Raw genomic sequence first — 24,807 nt, forward strand, 5'->3', positions numbered from 1 at the left:
GCTTGTCCTTGCTATGTAGGTCATAGTTGCCCTCCGACGATATCTTATCCCATCCGCAGTGCAGTCGATACTGTTGTCAGAACTCCAAACAGCCCCTGATTAGAAGTTGCCTCATTAACTTTGTTCCCCTGCCTAAATGATTAACCTGCCGAGAAGAAACAAGCGCCGTATTGGACAAGCGGTGGCTCCGACACAGTACGCCACGGCTCTGTTTAATCGGCTCCTCTGATGCAGCGCCTGAGAAAATGCTCTGAGATGAAAATGAACGAGAGTTTTGATTCAAGAGTGGGAGTAGGAAGAGAAGGGGAGAGAGAAAGGGATGCCGGGGGGGGGGGGGCTAGCAGGGAGAGGAGACACAGTTTAGACACAGTATTCTGAGCTGATCCCGAGCATGGCAGCTAGCGGTGTGTTTCAGATTGTTTTCCATTTGCATTATAATTAATATGTACAGGGGATGGCTGTTGCATGAGCACACACACACACACCACAGGGGTTATTCCATATGCAATGAGGGTTCCAGTAGGCCAGATTACCTGGCGATGTGTCCTGGGGTTTATGCCATTGCATAAAATGAATGAGATTCCCTCCATCAGCACACGGGTTACATAAGCCTGTTGTACAGGTGTGTATATATATCCAGCTGCACTGCAGCGGTAAGCTGATTATAGATGGAACTAACACAATTACCCCACAGTAAATCAATTAACATGAACAGGATTGTGAAATCAGTGACCGAATTGTCGAATGGATTCTCTCGAGATGTACAATACAGCTCCTTCCAGACATCGATGCCAACAGCTTACATGAAACATTAGCCTGTTCCGCTGGGAGAGATTGCGGCAAAAAAAATAATTTTTTTTTTTTAGATTTGTTGTAAATGGTATGCAAAAGTGTAGCCGTAATTATCTACTACTACTTTTGGCTGCTCCCGTTAGGGGGCGCCACAGCGGATCATCCGTTTCCATCTCTTCCTGTGCTCTGCATCTTCCTCTGTCACACCAGTCACCTGCATGTCCTGCCTCACCACATCCATAAACCTCCTCTTTGGCCTTCCTCTTCTCCTCTTCCCTGGCAGCTCCATACTCGGCGTCCTTCTCCCAATATACCCAGCATCTCTCCTCCGCACATGTCCAAGCCATCTCAATCTTGCCTGTCTTGCTTTGTCTCCAAACCGTCCAACCTGAGCTGTCCCTCTAATGTACTCATTCCTAATCCTGTCCTTCTTCGTCACCCGCAATGAAGATCTTAGCATCTTCAACTCTGCCACCTCCAGCTCCACCTCCTGTCTTTTCATTAGTGCCATCATCTCCAAACCATACAACAATCCATATCTGAAGCCGTAGTAATCATGCACAGTAAAGTTTAAGTTGCTTAGTAAGGTAAGGTCATGTAGGCCGATATGAGTGTAACTCATAGGTAACTTTTAGGTAGCAGAGTGATTGGTTTGTCTTAAGTGCTGTGTGAGTGCACTGTTCTTCCTCTCTAAAAGACGACTTTCCAAACTACATCATCATCATCATCAGTTCCGTAACCTATGGAGGTCGTAGGAGCACAGCTGATGCCTCAACAGGTCTCGGTTGAGTCATCACTGTGTGTCAGTAGGGGGAGTGCCTGGTGGTCCCTATTTCCTCTCCAGGTATGGATGGCCGTTGGTTCACAGAGGAACTCATCCGCCCTTTGACAGGTTTTGTTTTTAGTCCTGCTGGGTGTCCACACACCCTCCTCACAACAACCCAAGGGTTGAAGTGGGGGTGCCGGTTTAGTTGCTGACGACCTGACGGTTGCAGTTTGACCTCGTACCCAGGACGTACTACAAACTACAGCACCACATAAACTGCCACAGCCTGCAGGGCATAACCATTTAATGAGAGAGAGAGAGGTCGGCAGTTAGGTGAGCCTAATGTAGCAGAGATTTGCTGAGCAGGCAGAAGTGGCTTCACAATTTGTTCCAAGTATTTAGATGATATGAGCAGCATTCAAACACTCCTCCACAGACACGCATAAACTGCACAGCACGTCCATAGGGTGCCATGGGGGTGGGGGTTGGCGATGAGTTTGCCGGTTGTATGGGGAGAATTTTCAGATGTGCATTATCAGACACTAAAACCTACAAAATGGGGATTTCGTCCTCCCTCTCAGGGATCAGGAACAGGAATTAGGAACATTTATTCGTCATTTCATTCCATGCACCAGCTCACAGCAGTGCAACACAAAGACAGAACACATATCCAAACTATGAGAACACATATATCCAACATATCCAACATATCCAACATATCAAAAAAAAAAATCGTTGTCCAAGACAGCGAATGCCAGGATGACTGTCGGAATACCGGTCTGCATGGGCTAGCAGTTAGCTTAGTCTGCCCCGCTTCCGCGTCCTGTCAGACCGCCCTCAGTGTTTCCTCTTTGGGCACAGCTCCGGGCAGGGCCGTGGTCCCTGGGCCCACAGGATGCAGCAGACCAGGCTCCCCCAGCCGATCCAACGGAAGCTCTCCCAGCCAGACACCCTCCACACACCTCCCCGCACTCCACACGACAACACCAAAAACACGGTCAACGCTAGACGAGGCCGCCGCCAGACCGCCCTCGGTGTTATCGGAACTGCCGGTCTGCATGGGCTAGCAGTCATACACAATACTCATACTCTGTCATACACAGCACACACATTGAGCAGCCTACACACACAACGTAGCACGAAGACGGGGAAAAGAAAACCATCCCCATCCATGGGTGAAGTGCATGTAAAGGTCATGTCAGTATCCAGTGTAATTTTTGCTCTTTCTAGAAATTTCAGATCTATAAAGGTGATCAATAAATCTCTTTTTAATGTCTCAGCATATGGGCTGTCTGTGATTTAACACTTGACCTCCACCCTCTGCTCCATGCTTAGCTGTGTTCCCCTCCCTTCCCCGGCAGAACTCAGCCCTCAACGGCAAACAACCATCCCGGCACCCCCTCCGGTGACTAACCGGACGTGGAGCACATCAGAATGAGTCCAGAGTCCAGCACAAGGTTCTGGTCCACGTCCAGAAGATGATTCTGGGTGTGGGGAATGTGTCTCCTCTTAACTACAGAGAGGAACAAATTGTCCTTAGGTGTGAGGGGAACCTCCGTCGCAGACAGTATTGACTAAGGGAGAGATGATCTGAGGCAGCCATGAAGAGAATTGTGTGTGTGTGTGTGTGTGTGTGTGTGTGTGTGTGTGTGTGTGTGTGTGTGTGTGTGTGTGTGTGTGGTTGGGCTGTGATGAATACCTCTCTAATTATTATGCCACATACAGCCTTAGCTACGGTGTCAGCCTTGCATAGAGACCCACACACTCTCTTTCTTTCTCTCTCGACACACACACACACACACACACACACACACCCACCCTTCCATGAACGCTGACCTTGCTGCATCTACATTAAAACAAGCGGGTGAGAGCGGTCTTTGCATCTCTCACTACAACTGTGATTGTTCAGACGCTTGTTTGTGTTTAATTTGCAGCCACCGTGTTGCAGGGCTGGGTCTGCATCTGTACCGCTACACACATGACTGCACCCCGCCGGTGGGCGGGGCCGTGTCACAGCCAGCACGGGGAGGAGGCAGTAATGCAGACACACCAGCACACAGGATTTTTATGACACCTCCCAGTATCTCCTCGGTACTGGCATGCAGACGGGGGTGTGTGGGGAGGACTCTCGGTGTAGTAAATTGGGCTATCTACAGCTGTCTTACCTACCTCCCCTGCCCCCCCCCCCACTCTCCCACACCCCATTTCTGCCTCTCACTTGCCCTGCGGTACAGTGCAGAGCACTCCTGCACTTGGGGCTCATGGGAGTGGGCCAGATAAAAGCCGCTCATCTCCAGCCGAGAGCTTAATTAAAACGGGGCCGCCATTGCACGGTGACACCTTTTACAAGCGACGAACGGCTCGCAGCCTGCCGTTACCGCCGATCCAATTATAGGCCCGAACCATAAAACAGACGCAGCAGGAACTGCGGCAAATAGACTGGCGGGAAGGAAAAGGGGGGGGGGCTTTAAAGACTTTACCGTGGAGGTTCTCAGTCGGCGCCACAGAACGAGGCTGTGGGGGGGGGGGGGGGGGGGGTTCACATGCGATGTCCATATTCTGGCATTAAGTGAGCAACTGAGCTCGTGTGTGTGTGTGTGTGTGTGTGTGTGTGTGTGTGTGTGTGTGTGTGTGTGTGTGTGTGTGTGTGTGTTTGTTTGTGTGTGTCCGAGAGAGCGAGAGGGTCTAGCTCTGCGCTCTCGGCTTGGACACAGTTCAGGAGCATCCTGGTGATTATCTTTCTCTGAGGAAGGTCACTTCCTCAAAGTCATTAGGCCAGAGCATACACAAATAGATTGGAGGCATGCCCGTAAACACAAGAGCGGGCATGGACACACACGCACACACACACACTCAGCTGATCCAACTTTTGATTCAATCTTCACTGCCCCAAACCAATGTGTACGCTACAGGTCTCCACTATATATGTGTACTTGCGGGGGGGGAGCGCTGCACTGGAGCTGCGTCGCACAATATCTGTCCCGCCAGATCTGCAGCAGCACTGCAGGTGAGGCGAGGGCAAAGAACAACGAGAAGAAGGATAGCATTGGATAAGAACTGAATAAGGGGGGGGGGGCAAGTGAAACATCCGTAGGAAAAATGTTGATGCTGTTTTGCTTTGGGCACGGCGGCGCCGTGGTTAGCGCTGTAGCCTCACAGCAAGAAGGTCCTGGGTTCAGGCATCTGGGTAGCGTAGCAGTCTATTCCATTACCTACTAACACGGGATCGCCGGGTCGAGTCCCCGCATTGCCTTCGGCTTGGTCGGGCGTCCCTGAGGACACAATTAGCCGTGTCTGCGGGTGGGAAGTCGGATGTGGGTATTTGTCCAGGTCGCTGCACTAGTGCCTCCTCGGGTCGGTCGGAGAGGGGGTGGAGCAGCGACCGAGATGGCTCAAAAAAAAAAAAAAGAAGCGGGGTAATTGGCCAGATACAACGGGGGAGAAAAAGGGGAAAATTGGGGGGGGTGTCCTGGGTTCAAGCCCCGAGGTAGTCCAACCTTGGGGGTCATCCCGGGTCGTCCTCTGTGTGGAGTTTGCATGTTCTCCCCCGTGTCTGCGTGGGTTTCCTCCGAGTGCTCCGGTTTCCTCCCACAGTCCAAAGACATGTAGGTCAGGTGAATCGGCCGTACTAAATTGTCCGTAGGTGTGAATGTGTTGGCCATGTGATGGACTGGCGGCCTGTCCAGGGTGTCCCCCCGCCTGCCGCCCAGTGACTGCTGGGATAGGCTCCAGCATCCCCGCCACCCTGATTAAGGATTTGGATTGGACGATGGATGGACGGACAAATGAAAAACAGGAAACCTTCATGTTCTTAAACCAGCACGGCGAGGTTAAGCTGCGTCCCGTATTTTCCTGGTCTTTGACTCCTGGGTCGCCGTGACGATGTCCTGAGGTGATGCCCTGTGTTAGACTATAATAGCCTGGTGAGTCATGTCCAAAAGCCAGAGCTAAATTTACATGCCGGACCAACGGCAAAGCCTTCAAACCAAGAGGGCCAGCACTAAATATGGCCAAGCGTGTGTCACAGAGCTGCGGTGTTGATAAGGCAGCGTTCTCATCCACGGCGAAATATGGCGAGAGCCAATTGGAAGGATACGATTTTAGTATTTCCTGGTGTTTCTAACCAAACCATGTTCTCCACCCCGTTGCTCGGTCCTGGTGGACTCCTTAGTCACACGACTCAGGTGGCTTTTGGACCACATTGTCTGAGGCAGGTTTAGATGGAGATGATATAACAGGAGAGCGGTGTCTGAGTGAGGAGACAAGAAACCTCCATGGCTGAGTGCACTCCTGCCTCGCCGCCCCCCACTCCCTTCCCCTCTTCCCGCCCCTCTCCTCTCTTCTGCCCGTTCCTCCTCTCCTCCTCTCGTCTCCCAGTGCCTTGAGCAGACTCACCTGCTCCATCAGAATGCCTTACTGCCTCCCGTCTGCCTGCTGGAATTGGCAGGAAATCAATCCTGCTCTCGTATACGTCTCCTCCCCACACCACCGCCATCACCTCATTCTTCTTCTTCCCCTTCATCTCTTCTTACTCCCCCTTCCGGCGATAAAGTGTCCATTCAACGTCGCGCCAAGCATCGGCTCAGCACCGTGCCTTATCGGAGCCAGCACAAAGAGCCGTGAGCACATTGTTCGTCAGTATCAGTCGGTTTCAGCACACCCCCCTCATCTGCAAACCCTCACTACACACATGTGCACACACACACATGCTCAAACACACATGCACACACACACACACACACACACACACACACACACACACACACACACACACACACATTCGTGGCCATAAGACGGCAGAATGGAAACTGGAGTAGGCCACCAAAATAATTTTCGGGGCCCAAAATGTATCTTTAATTGTAGTGCTGGCTAATTACTGAGAGGTTTTAAAAAAAAGCCGAAGATAAAAAGGGGAGGGTGCCATGCGTCGTCATTTATTATGCAAATGTATTCCATTTTAGACACAATTAAGCGATTAGAAAGCTGTCGCTCTCCGCTCTCTTTCTTCTTCTTGTCCTTCCTTGTCTTTTTCTTTGCTTTTCAGCATATTACTGTAATGAAGCCATTACTTCTCCAAGTGATTTTTAATGAGTTTTTAACTAACATTTTAATGAGCTATACATTACCATAAAGCATGGATCGGGCTAAATTGAATTTGTGTGTGTGTGTGTGTGTGTGTGTGTGTGTGTGTGTGTGTGTGTGTGTGTGTGTGTGTGGAGGAGAAAGGTTCATTAAGAGTTAATTATATTGTTTCATGGGAGCAGCAATGTTTTACCCAGGTTTTGGCCAGTGCGACCCGCCCCAGCCCCCCTTCCTCCCCCACCTCCACCCCCAATTGTGTACTTACTGTCATGACTGAGGTAGCCGGGAGGGACTCGTTAAGCCAAATTAGGGGTAGTGTTTGAAAAATGAGCTTTTGAGCATGGTTGCTGTTTGACAGAGGATGTTAGTTTAGGCAATATGTACAGACTGAGGGAAGCAGTCACAGCATGAAGCACCAGTCCCCCCACCCACCCACCCACCCCCCCCTCTGCCCTCAGCCCCATGAACCTAATTGACACCTCGGCATTCCTTCGCCACCTCACACGTTTTGACCTTCAACAGGCATCCTCTCGTCATCCGCTTTTGTGTCTTCTTCTCCATTGTTTTTTTTTTCTTTCGACACCCCCCCCCCTTCATTCGCTCCAAGGCTCCATTAAAGATGCACATATCATGTGATGTCACCACCTGCGATTTCTTCCCTGCGCTACGCTATCACTGCCGACCATATGATTCTTCTTACTGTCTTTCTTCTCCATATTTCCCGCTTCTTATCTGTGGAAGTGACAGTGTTATTTACAGTCCCCCTGCTCGGGCTTTACAGATAGGAACTTAGGAGGAACGGTGGTGGAGATCCCTATCAGGCTCTGGCCACGGTTGGTGTGTGTGTGGAGGATAATGGGGCATGCATGTATATGACTTCTTCCATAGAGCCGGAGAGAGGGTGGGCAACAGAGGACGCTGCAGAGAGAGAGAGAGAGAGGGGAAAAGCACTGACGGGGTGACGAAAGTGTTTTGGCGGGGGGTTAGGGTGCATCAAGTTGGACGGTGTCACTCAAACGAGGGGAAAAAAACAAACAAACCAATGACCAGAGAGAGAGAATGAGAGAAAGAAAGAAAGGAAGGAAAGCTCCAGGAAAGAACCAGCAGAAGCGCAGACGGAGAGAGATGGTGATGAGTTTTACTAATGATGAAGACCTCACCTCCGTCCTCAGAGGAGGTACAGCCTTGGGCTCCACCAGACGGCCATATTTCTACAGCCGTTACTCCAATATGGCCCGCAACCCCCCCCCCCCCCCCCCCCCCAGTATGAGGAAAACAGAGGATATGAGGGGGATTGGTGTGAAGCTGCGACCTGCCTGCCTTCCTGCTGTGGGGGTAATTTCTGCATCTGGATGGGGGCAGAGGTTAGCTCTTGCCAGTGGGAGGGCAAATGAACCGGTCAGGGCTGAAGAGAAAGCGCGCATCCTGACAAATGGGGCCCATCTCACTTCGTGGCGTACGATGATGCACTGTTGCATTATCACTCGTCCGCCTTCAGCGTCGGCACTAATTCAAGCCGTCAATGACACGCACAAAGAGCCAGCATATATCTTTTTTTTTTTAAAGTGACTTATATATTGTCTCTCTTCTCCAAGGGGGAGATTGGAAACGGCTGCATTGTAATGCCCCCCCCCCCCCATCGGATGAGGCATTAAAGAGCACTAGAATGAAATGATATTATGGCTGGGAGCTGGCTCTTGAAATCCATATCTCTTGGCGTGTGCGTGTGGGGTTCGTTGTCTATTCAGAGTGTGGGTAGGAGGCAGCGTGTCTGGATGGTGCAGCATGGCCGCGGGGCTCAGAGCCGCCGTAATCTCCCTCCGTGTTCCTCAGCCCTGGCCCAGGAGAATATCTCAGTAGGCATGGGGACGCTTTTGCAGCAGTTAAATGGGAAGGGGGGGGGGGTATATTAACAAACAGATCAACACACATAATAAGGTCCCGTTTTCAGTATTACAAAAAAAAGATACCTTGCCCTGCAGCTTTTTAAGAAACGTTGCGCAATTCACGGGATTTGGATGAGGGTATAATGGGCGCATCGAGTACGTGTCTGTCAGATGGTTGTGACTCACGCGGCAGGGAAAAAAAACAAGGCTTTGAAATCAGTGCGTTAGTGTTGCGACAGCGCTGGCAACCTTCGTGAACCGGAGGCGAGCGCATTACCGGAGGTGAACTTGTTTGCCGGCACTTATCTCGGCGCGCAGGACGGACGCCTCAGTCAAGGCCTCCCCACTAATCTTACCGACAAGCGGTGTCACCCTTCAGTGAGTAATATCCTGGCTGGAGAAGAGAGCTGCAACCGTGCAAACTATCTCTCCTCACCCTGTCCTTGCCCCCCTGCTAGGGCTCAGCCCTCCTCTGTGAGGCTGGGTTGTTGTGCTGTCATGTAACTGTGTCAGAAGCCCGGTTTTCAGGGTACCGAGTCTATCTCGGGTGAAAACACAACACGGGAGGAAGACCTCCGCTGATACTTGCCGCCACAGGCCTCCCGCTGCCGGTGTAGGACGACCCGCTGTACATAGTAGCGTGCATATATGTCTCCGCGTTTTCGTTTTGCCCCCCCCCCCCCCTGCACCCTCCACCCCCACCCTCCATCCTGTGGCTGCGTCGCGGGGCAAGTTGCAACCCGACTCCTTCCTCTTTTTGAGTTTGGAAATGTTGACACTGTGCCAACTGCCGGAGCTGCCAATTTACAATGTTTTGCCCCCCCTCCCCGCCTGATGCCCCCACTTCCAGATCACCTCAGCCCTCCGATAGTTGAGAAATAAATAGATAAATAGAACATTGTAGGCAAAGGCAGGTTAATATTTTTTTTCAGATATGGGTTCTCCTTAGCCTGTAGCTAGACTGACAGATGTAGCATTTGCCACCAGAGGGGTGTAAATGTAAAAAAAAAAAAATATATATATATATATATATATATATATTAATAAGTAGCGTGCAGGGGGACAGGTTTGGGGCCTGCTGAAACTCCGCAGGAGGCGAGACGTTTTCAGAGGAAGGAGAGCCAAGGGCTTCGGGGGGGTTAGAAATGCAATTACCTCAAGTCTATCTTCTGATACGGGCTTCAGTGCCTACAGGGTCTTGGAGTTCGAGCCCGAGTTCAGCTTCTGACAGCAGATACACTGACTTACTCAATTACACACACACACACACACACACACACACACACACACACACACACCAGATGCAGCTAACGTGAACTGACAGAGAATATGACGGTGTAATGTTTCAGACTATAAAAGTAATTATAAATGCTTACCAGTGTATTTTGTGATGAAGTTTTGCCCTCAGATATATATATTCGGGTAAACAGGGAAAACATGCAAATTCACACTGCAGTGGATTCGGGCAAACAATGTTGAGTTGAAAAATGGCCCCGATAATGGTGAACTAACTAAAGAGGAGCGTCATCAACACTGAAGTGTGCTTGTATTCGCCCTACTTCTTATCTACCCACTACGTGTATCTGTTTGCCATCGTCTTGGCTGGAATCAATACGCAGGGCATAATCCCTGCACCAGTTATGCATCATCTGCTTTTTTTTGTTTGTTTGTTTTTGGGGTTTTTTTTATTGGTTGCCACATTTTTATTTTTTTTTTATCCTGCGCTCAAGAGAATTACTCTGCATTTGTGTTTTTGCTAAGGGTTGGGGGTACAAATCGGGTGGGGCTGGCTTTTTCCATGCATCAATGGGCAGGATTATAATATGATTAGACCGCATGGTATACGCACCAAAATGGTGCACCTGATGTGTTTTGCTTTTGTTATCATTCTGCTTGAGAGGAAATTGGTTTAAACAGAATCCCATGGGTGCTATCAGCAGTGAATGGAAAGGACTAATTAAGCCCAGCCCAGTCATGAAAACAACTGTCTATGTATGGTCCAAACCAGGCTGTGATTTTAGGCAGCAGGAGTTCTGTTTGTGATGCAAATACAGGGAGCCCGGGCCTGATGGCTGTTATGCCCGTCCTGACTAGGGGGTCGACTACTCTGGAGCCGGCTAATTACTTTAGCTCTGTAGATTAGAGGGCAACCCCGCATCTCTCTCTCTCTCTCTCTCTCTCTCTCCCCCTCTCTTTCGCTCTCTCTCTCTCTCTCTCTCTTGCTCCCTCTCACTATTTTCCCCCTCTCTCTCTCACTATCCCCCTCTTGCTCACTCTTTCTGTCTCTCTCTCTTGCTTCCTCTCTTTCTCACTATTCCCCCTCTCTCTCTCGCCCCCCTCTCCCTCTCTCTCGCCCCCTCTATCGCGCGCTCTCTCTCTCTCACTCCCTCTGCCCTATCTTCCTTTGTATTCCCTCTCATCTCTCCTGTGTGAAGGTTTCATTTGAATTCGTGTCACACAGAAGTACCACTGTGTCTCCCAACGCATCCCCGGAATAATTGGGTTGAAAGCCTCCTCTCTTACTCTGTCCTCCCACCACCACCCCTTGGTCTAAATAAATAACTAAGAAGACAATGGCTGTGTGGCTTTATGGAGAGGGGAGACAAGAGTAGCCCACAGCGCGGGGACCTCTTATCCCTTCTATAATCCAAGCCCCCTCCCACCCCACCGTCTCCATTACATAAGGACCTGTGGTGCTGCCCTTAATTTAGCCCTCCTCAAACATCTTCAAACACCCTCTACCTATTCTGCCCTCATTCTCGATACCGCCATGTTCCTGGACGCTGTGCAGATGGACACACTGCTGAACCAGGAATTCTTGAAGTGGTATTCCATGGATTTGTTTTATTGTTGATCAAACAGGGAAAAAAAAGGTCTGCTTTAGTGCTTAATCCAGTTCCAAAGTGACCCTGTCGTTTGTGGATGTAAAACCCCACTTGATATCAGGTCCGTTATATAATTCTGCACTTGGTCTTATCCACTCATTGTTATAAAGTTCACTCATTGTTAAAAAGTTCACTCATTGTGATAAAGTTCACTCATTGTGATAAAGTTCACTCATTGTTATAAAGGCTTTATTCTGACTGAATAGGATTCGAACCATGCCAGCCACTGAACGTTCAGTTACATGCTGAAGGCTAAGCTAGCTGCTGGCCCATGCAGACCGGCAGTTCCAACAGTCATCCTGGCTGGCGATCGCTCTCTTGGACAGTGAATTATTTATTGTCTATTTATTTATATTGTGTGGATATGTTGGATTTAAGTGTTTTTGTAGTTTTTATTTTGTAGTTTGGACATATGTGTTCTTGTAGGTTTTGGATACGTGTTTTTGTCTTTGTGTTGCACTGCCGTGGCCTGGGGGAAGCGGCTTGTTCAGATGTGTGCGTGTCTGTGTTGGTGACATCAGCTCTCCTTGTTTGTTAATTAGACTAACTGGTGTTGTGTGTTGACTGTGCTAGGCAGGGTGAGAGGCTATCTTTGCGATGAAAGGCCTACCTGAGGGTGATTACAAGGCAGCAATTGTTTGGCAAACCACCCACTCGTTCTGTTTGTGTGTGTGTGTGTGTGTGTGTGTGTGTGTGTGTGTGTGTGTGTGTTTGTGTGTTTGCCAGCAGTGCTGAACAGAGCTGCACCCCTGTCAGTGCTCACATGTGAGTGACACCGAGCTTCAGGGCATTCTGCCTCTGTTTGTTCTGCTGCCTCCGTAGGGACCTCCATTAGCTCCAATTAGCTTCCACTTGTGCTAGACCAGTCAGACGAAACATCCCATTTCGATAGCAAGTATGAGCATCAGGCACCCTCTCACTGCACCGCACACCGGGTTCAGACCACTTAGAAAGATTTTTGAAATATGCAGTTTCAGTGTTGGAAATTTGAGGTTCATGCCCTCCAGAATGGCGAAATGTTTTTCCGTTCCGTTCCGTCAACCTGAACATCCCCTTCCTTTTCTCCCCCAGTGCTGCGAGACGACTTCAGACAGAATCCTACTGATGTGGTGGTGGCAGCAGGAGAGCCAGCCATCTTGGAGTGTGTTCCTCCCCGAGGCCATCCAGAACCCACCATCTACTGGAAGAAGGACAAAGTACGCATCGACGATAAGGATGACAGGATCACTGTGAGTGCTATTTCATTTCATTTAATTCATTCCATTTATTTTATTTTTAGCAGGGAAAAAATGGCAGAGCAATGTAGAAGCATTACCAGCTGTGGGCCTGGTGCAGTTTAAAAATTGTTTTCCTGCAGGTTTCCTGCCATCCCATAGTGAGGACAGGAGCAGTAAAAATACAAAACAATACAGGCGGATAGTAAAAGTTAACGAGCTATACAAAGAATATTCTTCATATATATGGGCTGAAACAAAAGTAGATTGTCAATAAACCGGATAAGTGGTTTGGATAATGGATGGGTGGATGGATGGATTGTCGATAAAAGATTATGGGGGGGGGGTGGCATGGCTCAGGAGGGAGAGCGGGTCATCTAGTAATCTGAAGGTTGCTGGTTCGATCCCCGGCTCCTCCAGAAAGCCTGCTGGAGTGTCCTCGAGCAAGACACCGAACCCTGAACTGCTCCTGATGGGCAGGTTGGTGCCTTGCAAGGTGGCCTCCACCATCAGTGTATGAATGTGTGTGTGTGAATGGGTGAACGTGAGGCATACGTTGTAAAGCGCTGTGAGTGGCCGGTAGACTAGAAGAGTGTTATATAAATGCAGTCCGTTTACCATTTACAGCATTTAGCAAAATATTACAAGAGTAAACAGATTATATATGTATACAAACTAGTTACACAGTATTCACAGAGAAGAATAAGGATGATTATTGAGGCGATAGTGGTTAAAACTTTGATTCAGGAGAAAAAAAATATTGGTCTCAATATTTAAATTGTAAAAAGGAGGGGGAATTTCTGATATGATGTGGGATTTTGTTCCAAATTTTAGTGTATGTACAGAAAAAATGATCTTAAACCAAAAATCCTTACCAAAAGTGGGTATGGGGTTTGATTTGAATCCCATACCTGCTAACTAAGCTCATTCATTCAATCGATCAATCATTGATCAATCAATGAAACCTAATATATACAGCTAATATTATTCGTACGAATACAATGCAGTGTGTCTCTTAACTTAAAAGGGTGAAAAAGAGGCATCCATTAACTGTAGCCATACGTAACGCAGTGTTTTCAGTAAACCCCCCCAGAAAATGGTGACGCTGTTAACGTGAGACCAGTCACCATAACAGGTTAAGCACTCCTTTGTGTTTCAATGGAGAGTTTTTCTTCCCCTCCCTCAGATTCGTGGAGGGAAGCTGATGATTTCCAACACCAGAAAGAGCGACGCTGGCATGTACATCTGTGTTGGCACCAACATGGTCGGGGAGCGAGACAGTGAAACAGCACAGGTCACCGTTTTCGGTAAGATCCCAGGAAAGACCTTGTACCCACCACCACTTCACCTTTAGAGAGAGAGAACAGGCTCAAGTGTAAGGGGCCACATTAAATCAGAAGGTAGGGCGTCTAGGTAGCGTAGCGGTCTATTCTGTTGCCTACCAACAGGGGATCGCCGGGTCGAATCCCCGAGTTGCCTCCAGCTTGGTCGGGCGTCCCTACAGACACAATTGGCCGTGTCTGCGGGTGGGAAGGCGGATGTGGGTATTTGTTCTGATCGCTGCACTAGTGCCTCCTCTGGTCAGTCGGGGTGCCCCTCCCCCCCCCAGATCGGCAGAGAGGGGGTGGAGCAGCGACCAGCATGGCTCAAAAAGAGCGGGATAATTGGCCAGATACAATTGGGGAGAAAAAGAGGGGAAAAGTTAAAAAAAAAATCAGAAGGTATCTCACATTATCAAGTCTAGATACCCGCTGGAATCGAACACGTAACCCTGGTACAGCCAGTGGTAGGACAGTTGCTCTGCTGTTGTGTTCTACGTGATTAGGACTTGCTTCAAAAAAAAAAAAAGTGTGTCTCTGAACTGCAACAATTGTGTAATGGAGATATATCCTTCTTCACTTCTCTGCTCCCCCACCCATTTGTTTCTACCCCCACCTCCATTCACCCTGCTCACACATGTCCACACACACACACACACACACACACACACACACACCCCAACACAGAGCGGCCTACCTTCCTGCGCCGGCCCATTAACCAGGTGGTCCTGGAGGAGGAGACAGTTGAGTTCCGCTGCCAGGTCCAGGGAGATCCCCAGCCCAACGTACGCTGGAGGAAAGACGACGTCGATGTCCCTCGTGGGAGGTGAGCATCACCGCCAGCTTACACATTTTTCCTGACCCCCTTGTTGTAACCTGTTGTTTCTTAAGACAGTGTCGGCTGGTAGCTTGCGGAGTCTGGCTCCCCAGCGATTACGATCAGGATTTATGGAAGATAAAGGAAACAGATGTTCTGTGATAGATCTTCTAAAGTGCATTATCATTCATTATCAGCTCAATCTGCACCAGACCTTCTATGCGAAACTTTCCTGAAACATGGTGTGTTGTGTGTGTGTGTGTGTGTGTGTGTGTGTGTGTGTGTGTGTGTGTGTGTGTGTGTGTGTGTGTGTGTGTGTGTGTGTGTGTGTGTGTGTGCATTTCCCTACCCATATTTATGGTTTCTCACCTGGCTGAGCCGCCAGGGGGCATTACAACGTGCTATTAAGCTGTTCACAACCCACACTGCACCTTCTGCATAACCCTGCTGACCTCTGGTTGCCTTGGTAGACAGCTCAGACAGATGGAGCAGAGGACGAGAGTATTTGTTGAAATTCAAGGGAGGGCCCGGCACAGGGACAAACATCCATTCCACCCATTATCCAAACCGCTTATCCTGCTCTCAGGGTCACGGGGATGCTGGAGCCTATCCCAGCAGTCATTGGGTGGCAGGAGGAGGAGACACCCTGGACAGGCTGCCAGGACATCACAGGGCCGAAACACACACACATTCACACCTAGGGACAATTTAGTATGGCTGATTCACCTGATCTACATGTCTTTGGACTGTGGGAGGAAACCGGAGCACCTGGAGGAAACCCATGCAGACACGGGGAGAACATGCAAACTCCACACAGAGGACGACCCACCAAGGTTGGACTACCCCGGGGGGCTCAAATCCAGGACCTTCTTGCTGTGAGGCGACCGAGCTAACCACGGCGCCACCGTGCCGCCCAGAGACAAACAGACACAGTGAAACACAATTAGATAGGGCTGGCACCGAAAACCGAAAAGCCAGGCAGACATGAAGCCACAAAGGGAAATCGAACATGAACGGACACAAACAGGCAGGAAGGCAATCACAAAGAAAGACTGGAAATCCCAGGGCAGACAGAGAGAGATAAGATGCAGAGAGACAAACCGTAGCAGCTGATGTAGCCCAAGTAGTGTCTCCGTGCAGACACACCCATGCAGGTGAGGTCTTGGGAAAGGCACTTCGGAAACCTTGAAGATTAACCCATTCAGACACAGACACACGCAAACAAACACACAAAGAAGCGCAAGAGCAGACTCACAAAAGCGCATGCGGGGTGAATGACCTGCTGCACTGTGACTCACTCAGCTAACAGCTGATAGCGGCGCCGTTATGCGAGCCGCACATCAACGGCACTGATGCCGCGTCTCCGGCCGGCACCCCGAGTAGCACGCAGTCTGGATTCCCACACAGAGCTCGGACTGAGCGGCTCTGACCTCCCTCAGAGCGGCCTGCGGAGGAGCCCAGCGGCGGTGCGCTGTTTGTGTCCGATAAAGATTGAGATCAGCCGGCAGCGGGGCACGAGCTCTGTGCCAAGCCAAACAAGTAGAAGTAGTTCACCCCCGCCTTTGACGGGGAGTTGGCTCAGGAAATTAGTTAGTTTCTGTCTACTAATTAACAGACTTGTTGTTACCAAAGAGCCAAGCGACTTGCGTGCCAGCGTCCTCGCACACCGCATCATTGCCTCCAAGGGAAGTTGCGCACGGCGAAAGAAGAAAAAGCAGTGAACACAACAAACGGACGAGTGACGTTATGAAGGGATTGGTGTCACCGTGTGCGACCGCAGTGGCGGGGCTCTTGTTTCCACAGCTGACTGACTTCCCTTCGGCGCTAAATGCCAGCGCCAGGACTGCAATATTCTAATTCTGACATTTCCACTTCTTTGGTGTGTATAAAAATGAACGCTCATCACATCATCGATCTGAGGGGAAAAAAAGATCTTTTAACGCCTTCTCTTCTTTTTATCACCCACTAATAAACATGGCGAGTGATTGGCATTTACAAAACTCAAAAGTGGTCACTGTTTCTAGTCTAGTTCAGCAGCCGCCAAGCGCTTTAAATAGAATTCAAATAATAAAAAAAAAAAACGAGCTCAAGTGTTGTACCATGACCGGTGTGACATTACATCTAAGTTCCCTCGTGTGTCTCAGTAGTGGGCTTCACCACGGGGGGGAATGAAAGACCCCCAAAGATCAAGCACTCTGTATTTGCTGTGAGGAGGGGTCTTTGTTTGCTCTTCATCTGAGAAAGGTTACACTGTCCTTGTTATCATGATAATCTGTAGAAAGAGAGAGCCCCAGTGATACGCCCCCCCACCCCTTTCCTCCTTCCTCATCACCAAATTGCTTCTACTTGTCTTTGCTGTCCCCTTTATCCCCGTTTGTGGGTGTTTGTGTCTGTGAGTGTGTGTATGCATGTATGTGTGTCTGCATGCATGTGTGTGTATGTCTGTGTGCATGTGTGTGTGTGTGTGTGTGTTCACACTGTGCAACTTTCATAGAGGGAGGAGGCATAATTGAGCCTCAGCTGAGTAAACAGGTCTTTAATGTGCTATGTGGCCCCAACAGCTTCCCCAGCAAACATGCACCTACACACACACACACACATGCACGCATGCACGCACATCCACACACAGATGAAATAATCTCCAGCATGGTGGCGCTGCTATTGGGCTGTACAGAGCAGAGATAGTAGACACAAAAGAATGTTTTTAATTACAGGGCCAAGCGTAGCATGGTTTACTCCCGCTATGAAGCTGATGATTATTACCTTGCAGCTGTTAAAGAGAAGGCATCGTGGTAACTCGCGTCACCCACTTCAGCTGTCTAGTGTAGTTGTACAGTTGATTTTCCAATCATCCGTTTTGAAACGTAGATGAAAGTCGTTTGCCAGAAATGCTTCTGTATTTCTACAAGGCACGTCTCAGCTTTATTCTGGATTCAAGCTGAACATTATCACTAAATGCATTTGACTGATAGGGTTATTATGGCTGTGGTGTTGCATTTAAAAACGTTACAACCTTAAACTCTATATTAACTATATTAATTGCTGTATTAACTGAGTAGCGTCAGTTAATATAGCAGATTTCCACAGTGCTATAGTCGTACTCGGCACAATATTAACGCTGGCGTGTGGAATCGGTGTTCAGTATTAATGGAGGAGTTCCTGCTGACTGTGAGACAGCATGTAGGATATGAGGGGAATCATCTCTGCAGAATTAAAGGGGACACAGCAGTATTACTTCTCCCCCATCAGAGTGCCAGGATGGTGATACTAGAGACAAAGAGAGGTCCAGGCCTCCAGAGGCAGAGATTTAACTGTAGTCCATAAATCCCAGCGAAAAGACTTAGCCGTTGTCTGTGTGTGTGTGTGTGTGTGTGTGTGTGTGTGTGTGTGTGTGTTATCTTCCACTGCCAACCGGCTCAGTGTGTGGCCCAAATCTCTTTCTTTCTCCTTTGGTCAGAGCCTCCTATGCTCTACCCCCTCCCATGCCCTCTTCTGTGCCTTATCTGAGCCCCCCGTGCACCCGCCGTCCATCTATATGCAGGCCTTCCTTCCCCCTTGACCCCAGAAAGACAACCTCTGCACCATCCGCCAAGAAAAGCTTTTCTCAGACTCAATCCCTCTTTTATGATGAGCGTGTGTGTGTGTGTGTGTGTGTGTGTGATGGAGAGCCGTGCAGGTCATTCGTTCTGAGAAAGCTGTTTAAAGCTGGCGAGGAGTGACAGGAGTGCCCATGTTATGCTGACCATCCAACTTTCTGTCATTTCTCACTTCCGCAATTCAGCAGAATGAGCAGTCGGCAGACTGGCCGGCCCTGCTTCTGTTATTCCGCTGATTTATAAGCGTGCATGTGTGAGGCTTTGCAAAAAGGGGCTTGGTTTGCAGGGGTTGGACAGGTGGGGCGGCGGCATTGTTTATCTCCTACAGCCTTTACACACTGAGGATGTGATGAATAAAGGGCATGAAAATGCAAAATCCTCGCCTGCGGATATTTCACATGGAAAGATTCATCCTGGCCGCAGTATGAATCCACGACTGAAGCCCGGGTTTCTGTGGCAAATTCGCAAGACATGACAGGGACTCAACCCGACGGGTTCAGGTATGGTGGTGCAGTGCATGGGGAGCTCCTCGTCTTCCCTTAGGGGTCGTGTGGTGGGGGGGGTCCCGGCCCTCGCCTGGCACACTTGCTCTGTTGCCGTACGTCACACCCGGCTCTGGGTCAGCGAGGAATTGTTGCCTTGCTACCAACTCAATTATACATTTAATTTAGGTTAAAGTGTGTCAAGAGGGCATCCGGGTAGTTTGGCGGTCTACTCCGTTGCCTACCAACATGGGGATCGCCGGTTCGAATCCGCGTGTCACCTCCAGCTTGGCCGAGCGTTTCTACAGACACAGTTGTCTGCAGGAGGGAAGTCGGATGTGGGTATGTGTCCTGGTCGCTGCACTAGCGCCTCCTCTGGTCGGTCGGGGCACCTGTTCGGGGGAGGGGGAACTGGGGGGAATAGCGTGATCCTCCCACATGCTACTTCCCCCCCTGGCAAAACTCCTCACTGTCAGGTGAAAAGAAGCGGCTGGTGACCCCACATGTATCGGGGGAAGCATGTGATAGTCTGTAGCCCTCCCCGGATCGGCAGAGAGGGTGGAGCAGCGACCGGGACGGCTCAGAAAATAGCCAATTGTAAGTTATACTTGTACTTGGCCAATAGGAACATGGCCAAGTACACTTGGGGAGAAAAAGGGGGGGAATTAAAAAAAAAAAGAGAGCAGACAAAAAATTACCTGGCTCCCATCGAACCCAAACAGCAGCTTGCAGAGCATGAGAGAGGGAGACAGAGAGAGAGAGAGAGAGAGAGAGAGAGAGAGAGAGAGAGAGAGAGAGAGAGAGCACCAGAAAACTACTGCCCTTCACTTAATGTTCTGATAACTTATTGATTTCAAAATCAACAGATAATTTTCACTGTCTGCTTTTGCTGAGACCGCCTGCCTCACGCAGAGAAAATGGGCCTGACGGCGAAACCCTAGATGAGGCGCCGCTGCTGGCGCGGGCCGTGTGGCTGCTCCAGCCTGTTAACCCGGACGCTGAAATGAAAAGCTAGCGGCTCCGCAGTGCACACGCGCTGCTCCGGGAGGCGCTGTGGCCTGGGCCTTGAGGTGTACTGACACCGAGTGCCAACGACGAAGTCGGCTTCAGAAAATAAAACACTTAATACAAAACATGGGGGGGATACAGTACAGTGTTAATCAGAGACACTTATGCAGTCCGGCATCTATTATGCATCAGGGTTTTTCTTAATCACTGATCTTCACAGGGTGATACGGGACTCCTGACTCCTCCTCGCTCACTCTGCTGCACTCGGAAGACGATTGAATATTCAGCTGTGTGCATGCACCCCTTTGTTTCCAACTAATTCAGACTGAGACTCACACAGTCGAGCATATATGAGCATACTACCTACAAACACACACACACACACACACACACACACACACACACACACACACACACACACACACACATTCACATGCATGCACACATGAACAGCGATGCTCCCAGGCATCTGTCAGTGAGCTCCACTTTGCTATTCCCTTCTTCCTGCCATCTCTGCTACGCCTCCCAGCAGTGCAGCAGCTCCTGCCGCTCATTCTATCTCTGGACACTTTTACTCGGGGACTCTGGTTGAGAAAAGGGGTACCTGAGTCAAGTTTGAGGTGGATTTAGTTTCTGCTTACTCAGCACAAGCGCAGAGCCTCATCATAACGGTCAAAAACACACCGAACCAGTGGCTGCCGAATGAGGGCGAGCGTAAGAAACGGCGTTCTGACGGAGGAGGAGGCCCTGACCACCTGACAGAACGAGGAAAGTGTGGACGGGAACAAAACCGGGCCTTTGGCTCATATTTGAGTCCAGTGTTCTGGTTTCCCATGCTGCTGATGTGTGTGCTAAAAGCCCTTTCTCGGGTGTATGGGTGGCATGGCAGTCTGTTCCATTGCCTACCAACACGGGGATCACCAGTTCGAATCCCCGTGTTACCTCCAACTTGGTCGGGTGTCCTTACAATTACAATTGGCCGTGTCTGCAGGTGGGAAGCCGGATGTGGGTATGTGTCCTGGTCGCTGCACTAGCGCCTCCTCTGGTCGGTCAGGGCGCCTGTTCAGGGGGGAGGGGGAACTGGGGGGAATAGTGTAATCCTCCCATGTGCTACGTCCCCCTGGTGAACCTCCTCACTGTCAGGGGAAAAGAAGCGGCTGGCGACTCCATGTGTATCGGAGGAGGCATGTGGTAGTCCGCAGCCCTCCCCTGGATCGGCAGAGGAGGTGGAGCAGCAACCGGGACGGCTCGGAAGAGTGGGGTAATTGGCCAGATACAATTGGGGAGAAAAATGGGGAACAAAATCCCATTCTAAAAAAAAAAACAAAACCACTCATGATACTGTTGGGGGCTTTCATCCACAGAACTACACAGGTTTAATGGCAAATGAACGAGGCTCTGGATGAGGGCCCTCCTCAGGGGAGATGGGAGGTGATAATGGTGAATGAGTCCCTCCCACGGTTGGCTGACGAGACCTGGACAGGTAGGCTCCAGCTTTGATCGCTCTGAGGTGAGGCGGCAGTCAGCTGGTGTGAGACAGGGCCGGGCTGTCAGAAGGAAGCAGAGCAGAGAGAGGACTTTGTGTCAGGGCAGTCAGCCTGCAGAACCAGCTGGAAGAGAGCCCGTATCTACATCCTGACTCATGTGCTCACAACTTGTACATTCACGGGCACACACTCACAGCCATGTGCATGCACAGTCTTGCACACACACACACACACACACACATGCAGACAGTTTCTCACCACTGGCCCACTCACAGATGCAGATCTCCGCCTCACACACACGTAGCTGGACATGCACACACACTCCTACACTGGTGTTTCCACACGAGGGTGAGGCAGAGAAAATCCTCTCAGCTGTAGTCATTCTGTGGAGTGTGGTTCACACATGCACACAGACACACACACTCGCAGTCAATCACATGGCCGAGGGGCACAGTTCTGATACCGTGCATGAATTAGCAGTAGTCTGTGAATGTAACGTAGGTGAGTATATGTTCCTGTTTGACAGAGAGTTCAAACCCAGTGCTTCAGAAGAGGATCTGAAGGATCCCCATGGTGCACTGCTCTTTAAGTGCGTGTCAGAAAGTTGTTGTTGATATCTCATTTTGTGGAACTGTGTACATGGCTGGGTGGCTATGTGCCATATAACTGTGTGTGTGTGTGTGTGTGTTCTTGTTACCACTTGGAGATCTTTTCCAGTAAAAACACCAGCCTTGTCGAGACCAGTAGTCCTCATGGGGAACAAAGCCCGGTCCTACTGGGGGAAAACATAATTTCTGAGGTCCTGGTTAAGGTTAGGGGTCAGGTTAAGGTTAGGGTTAGGGGTCAGGTTAAGGTTAAGGGTAGGGGTCAAGTTAAGGTTAGGGGTAAGGTTAAGGTTAGGGGTCAGGTTAAGGTTGGTTAGGGGTAGGGGTTATGTTAGGGTTGGGGTCAGATTAACGTTAGGGGTATGGTTAAGGTTAGGGGTAAGGTTAAGGTTATGGGGTAAGGTTAGGGGTAGGGGTAAGGTTAGGGGTCAGGTTAGGGTTAGGGTTAAGGTTAAGGTTAGGCTGTTAACAGTGAATGAAAGACAATGTAACGTCCTCACAAGGATAGCTGCACAAACGTGTGTGTGTGTGTGTGTGGGGGGGGATGTGCGTACATGTACGTGTGTGCACATGTTTGTCTTTCTGTGTGCCTATGTGGGTGTGTGTATGAGTGGGTGTGGGTATGTGCGTATGCCTGTGTGTATGTTCATATACATGTGCTGTGTGTGTGTGTGTGTGTGTGTGTGTGTGTGTGTGTGTGTGTGTGTGTGTGTGTGTGTGTATTCTGGTTTGGATGGAGGGAGAGGCCCGCAGGGTGAACTTGGCTCCCCGAGCCTTTCCTCAACTCTTCCATATTACATGTGTAATTACATTCCTCCCCTAATGGAGAACAGAGCTCCCCCACAAGCCAGCGACAAGAAAGAGCTCCTGTTGCCCCGCCGTGTGTATGTTCATGTGTGTGTCTGTCCATGTGTGTGTCTGTTCATGTGTGTGTGGCCACAGCCACCTCTTATCCCTGAGGACTTCCACCCATCTTGTCATTTAAGCTGGTTCCAAATAGGAAGCTGATTACAGATTGATTGGGCTCATGTTCCCCCTAATAGGTGATGCAGCAGCCCTGGTGTGGAGAGGCTGAGGGAGACGGGGCTGAGAACAATGCACCTGTTGTGTAGTCTGAACGTTGTGCGTCCTGAACACTGTGAGGGCACGGTCATGCAAGTGTCGGTCTATGGGAACCAGAGTCGAACCATGCATGTGTCAGTCCATGGGAACTAGAGTCCAATCAATTAGTCAGTTAATCGATTAGTCAAGCGACAGAAAATTAGGCAATTGAAAATTTGGTGGTCACTTAATTGTTTTGAGTCATTAACAAACTAAAAAACACAACATTTGTTGGATGCAGTTTCATAAATGCGAAGATGTTTGCTTGCCCTCCTCTGATTTATATGATTATTGAATGAATTGGGGGGGGCTGTTGGTCAGACTTAAGTAAACAGTTTTTGCCCCCCCCCCCAATTTTTCTCCCCAACTGTACTTGGCCAATTGCCCCACTCTTCCGAGCCGTCCCGGCCGCTGCTCCACCCCCTCTGCCGATCCGGGGAGGGCTGCATAATACCACATGCCCCCTCCCATACATGTGGAGTCGCCAGCCTCTTCTTTTCCCCTGACAGTGAGGAGTTTCACCAGGGGGACGTAGCACGTGGGAGGATAATGCTATTCTCCCCAGTCCCCCCTACCCCCCAGGACAGGTGCCCCCGACCGACCACAGGAGGCGCTAGTAGTGACCAGGACACATACCCACATCCAGCTTCCCACCCACAGACACGGCCAACTGTGTCTGTAGAGACGGCTGACCAAGCTGGAGGTAACACAGGGATTCAAACCAGCGATCCCCATGTTGGTAGGCAACGGAATAGACCGCCATGCAACCCGGACGCCAGGACTTCTACCATGACTGTCAGCAGTCAGCTGGGGAGACTCTAAGTGTCATTGACCCTTTGCGTTTTTCTCTAAGCCCTAACCTTTTCTCCGTCCCCGTCCCTCCTGCCTCCGCTCCTCCTCCTCCGCCCCCCCCCCCCCCCCACACACACACACAGTCAGGAGTTCAGATTCTTCGTCCCAGCCGTAGGAGTAGTCCATTAGCTTGTTTACTTTTCACCGGGCAATGGGCCTGTCTATAAAGACACTGTGTCATTCCTTGGGATGCCACTTGTTCCATTCAAAACAATAAAGGCTTTATACGGCGTGCCTGCCGTTGCCCGAGCGGTGCATCCTCCCTGTGGGGAACAGAGCGTTTAGTCATGAGTCAGTCAAATAATCATTATGGCTGCTTAAGTACCTGTGTGGAGAGGTGGAACTGGCAGTCGCAGTTGAGGAATGTACTGCAATAAAGCTGCCTTTGAACGCTTGCTCAGGATATGTCATAACAGGAGGCGGGGGGGGGGGGGGGACATGGATAGACAGCACAGATTAGTTTTGCAGCTGCCGGTGGCGAGCAGCCATCAGTTCACCTGATAGCACAGCAGTGGGGTCCTTTTTTTTTTTTTTTTTTCAGCGTGAGGAAAATGGACCGTGCAGTACTGTTACTGTACAGACCCCCATATGGGTACTCGTATCCATCCTGGTTCAGTTTTGTGATTTTGGTATACACAAATGGTAGTGTTGATCCCTGAGTGAGCGGTTTGATAAAGGCGTCGTGGTGTCAGGCTGTGATGGAGCATCTCTCCATCTCCATTTATCCGTTAACCTCTCCGTCTCTGACCCGGCGAGTCTGCTCGCTCGCTTTGTGAGTGACAGACTGTGAACAGCAGACGGTTGTCGGGTTGTTGGGCTGTCAGGCTGCCATCACACAGCCCACACCCAGTACCATCACCCACCCCACCCCCACCCCCACCCCCACCGACGCATCACACACACACACACACACAC

At 50.0% G+C, this 24,807-nt stretch overlaps 1 protein-coding gene across 1 annotated transcript in view; it reads left to right on the forward strand.

Moving 5' to 3' along the window:
* The window catches only part of robo2 (roundabout, axon guidance receptor, homolog 2 (Drosophila)), a 364,993-nt gene that overhangs the window by 282,905 nt on the left and 57,281 nt on the right, over window positions 1-24,807 (forward strand). The window contains 3 exon segments of the mRNA XM_056282789.1: window positions 12,483-12,640; window positions 13,812-13,932; window positions 14,632-14,770. Coding sequence (XP_056138764.1) covers window positions 12,483-12,640; window positions 13,812-13,932; window positions 14,632-14,770 — 418 coding nt within the window.

Source organism: Lampris incognitus, chromosome 7 (genome assembly GCF_029633865.1).
Source record: "Lampris incognitus isolate fLamInc1 chromosome 7, fLamInc1.hap2, whole genome shotgun sequence".
Taxonomy (NCBI): Eukaryota; Metazoa; Chordata; class Actinopteri; order Lampriformes; family Lampridae; genus Lampris; species Lampris incognitus.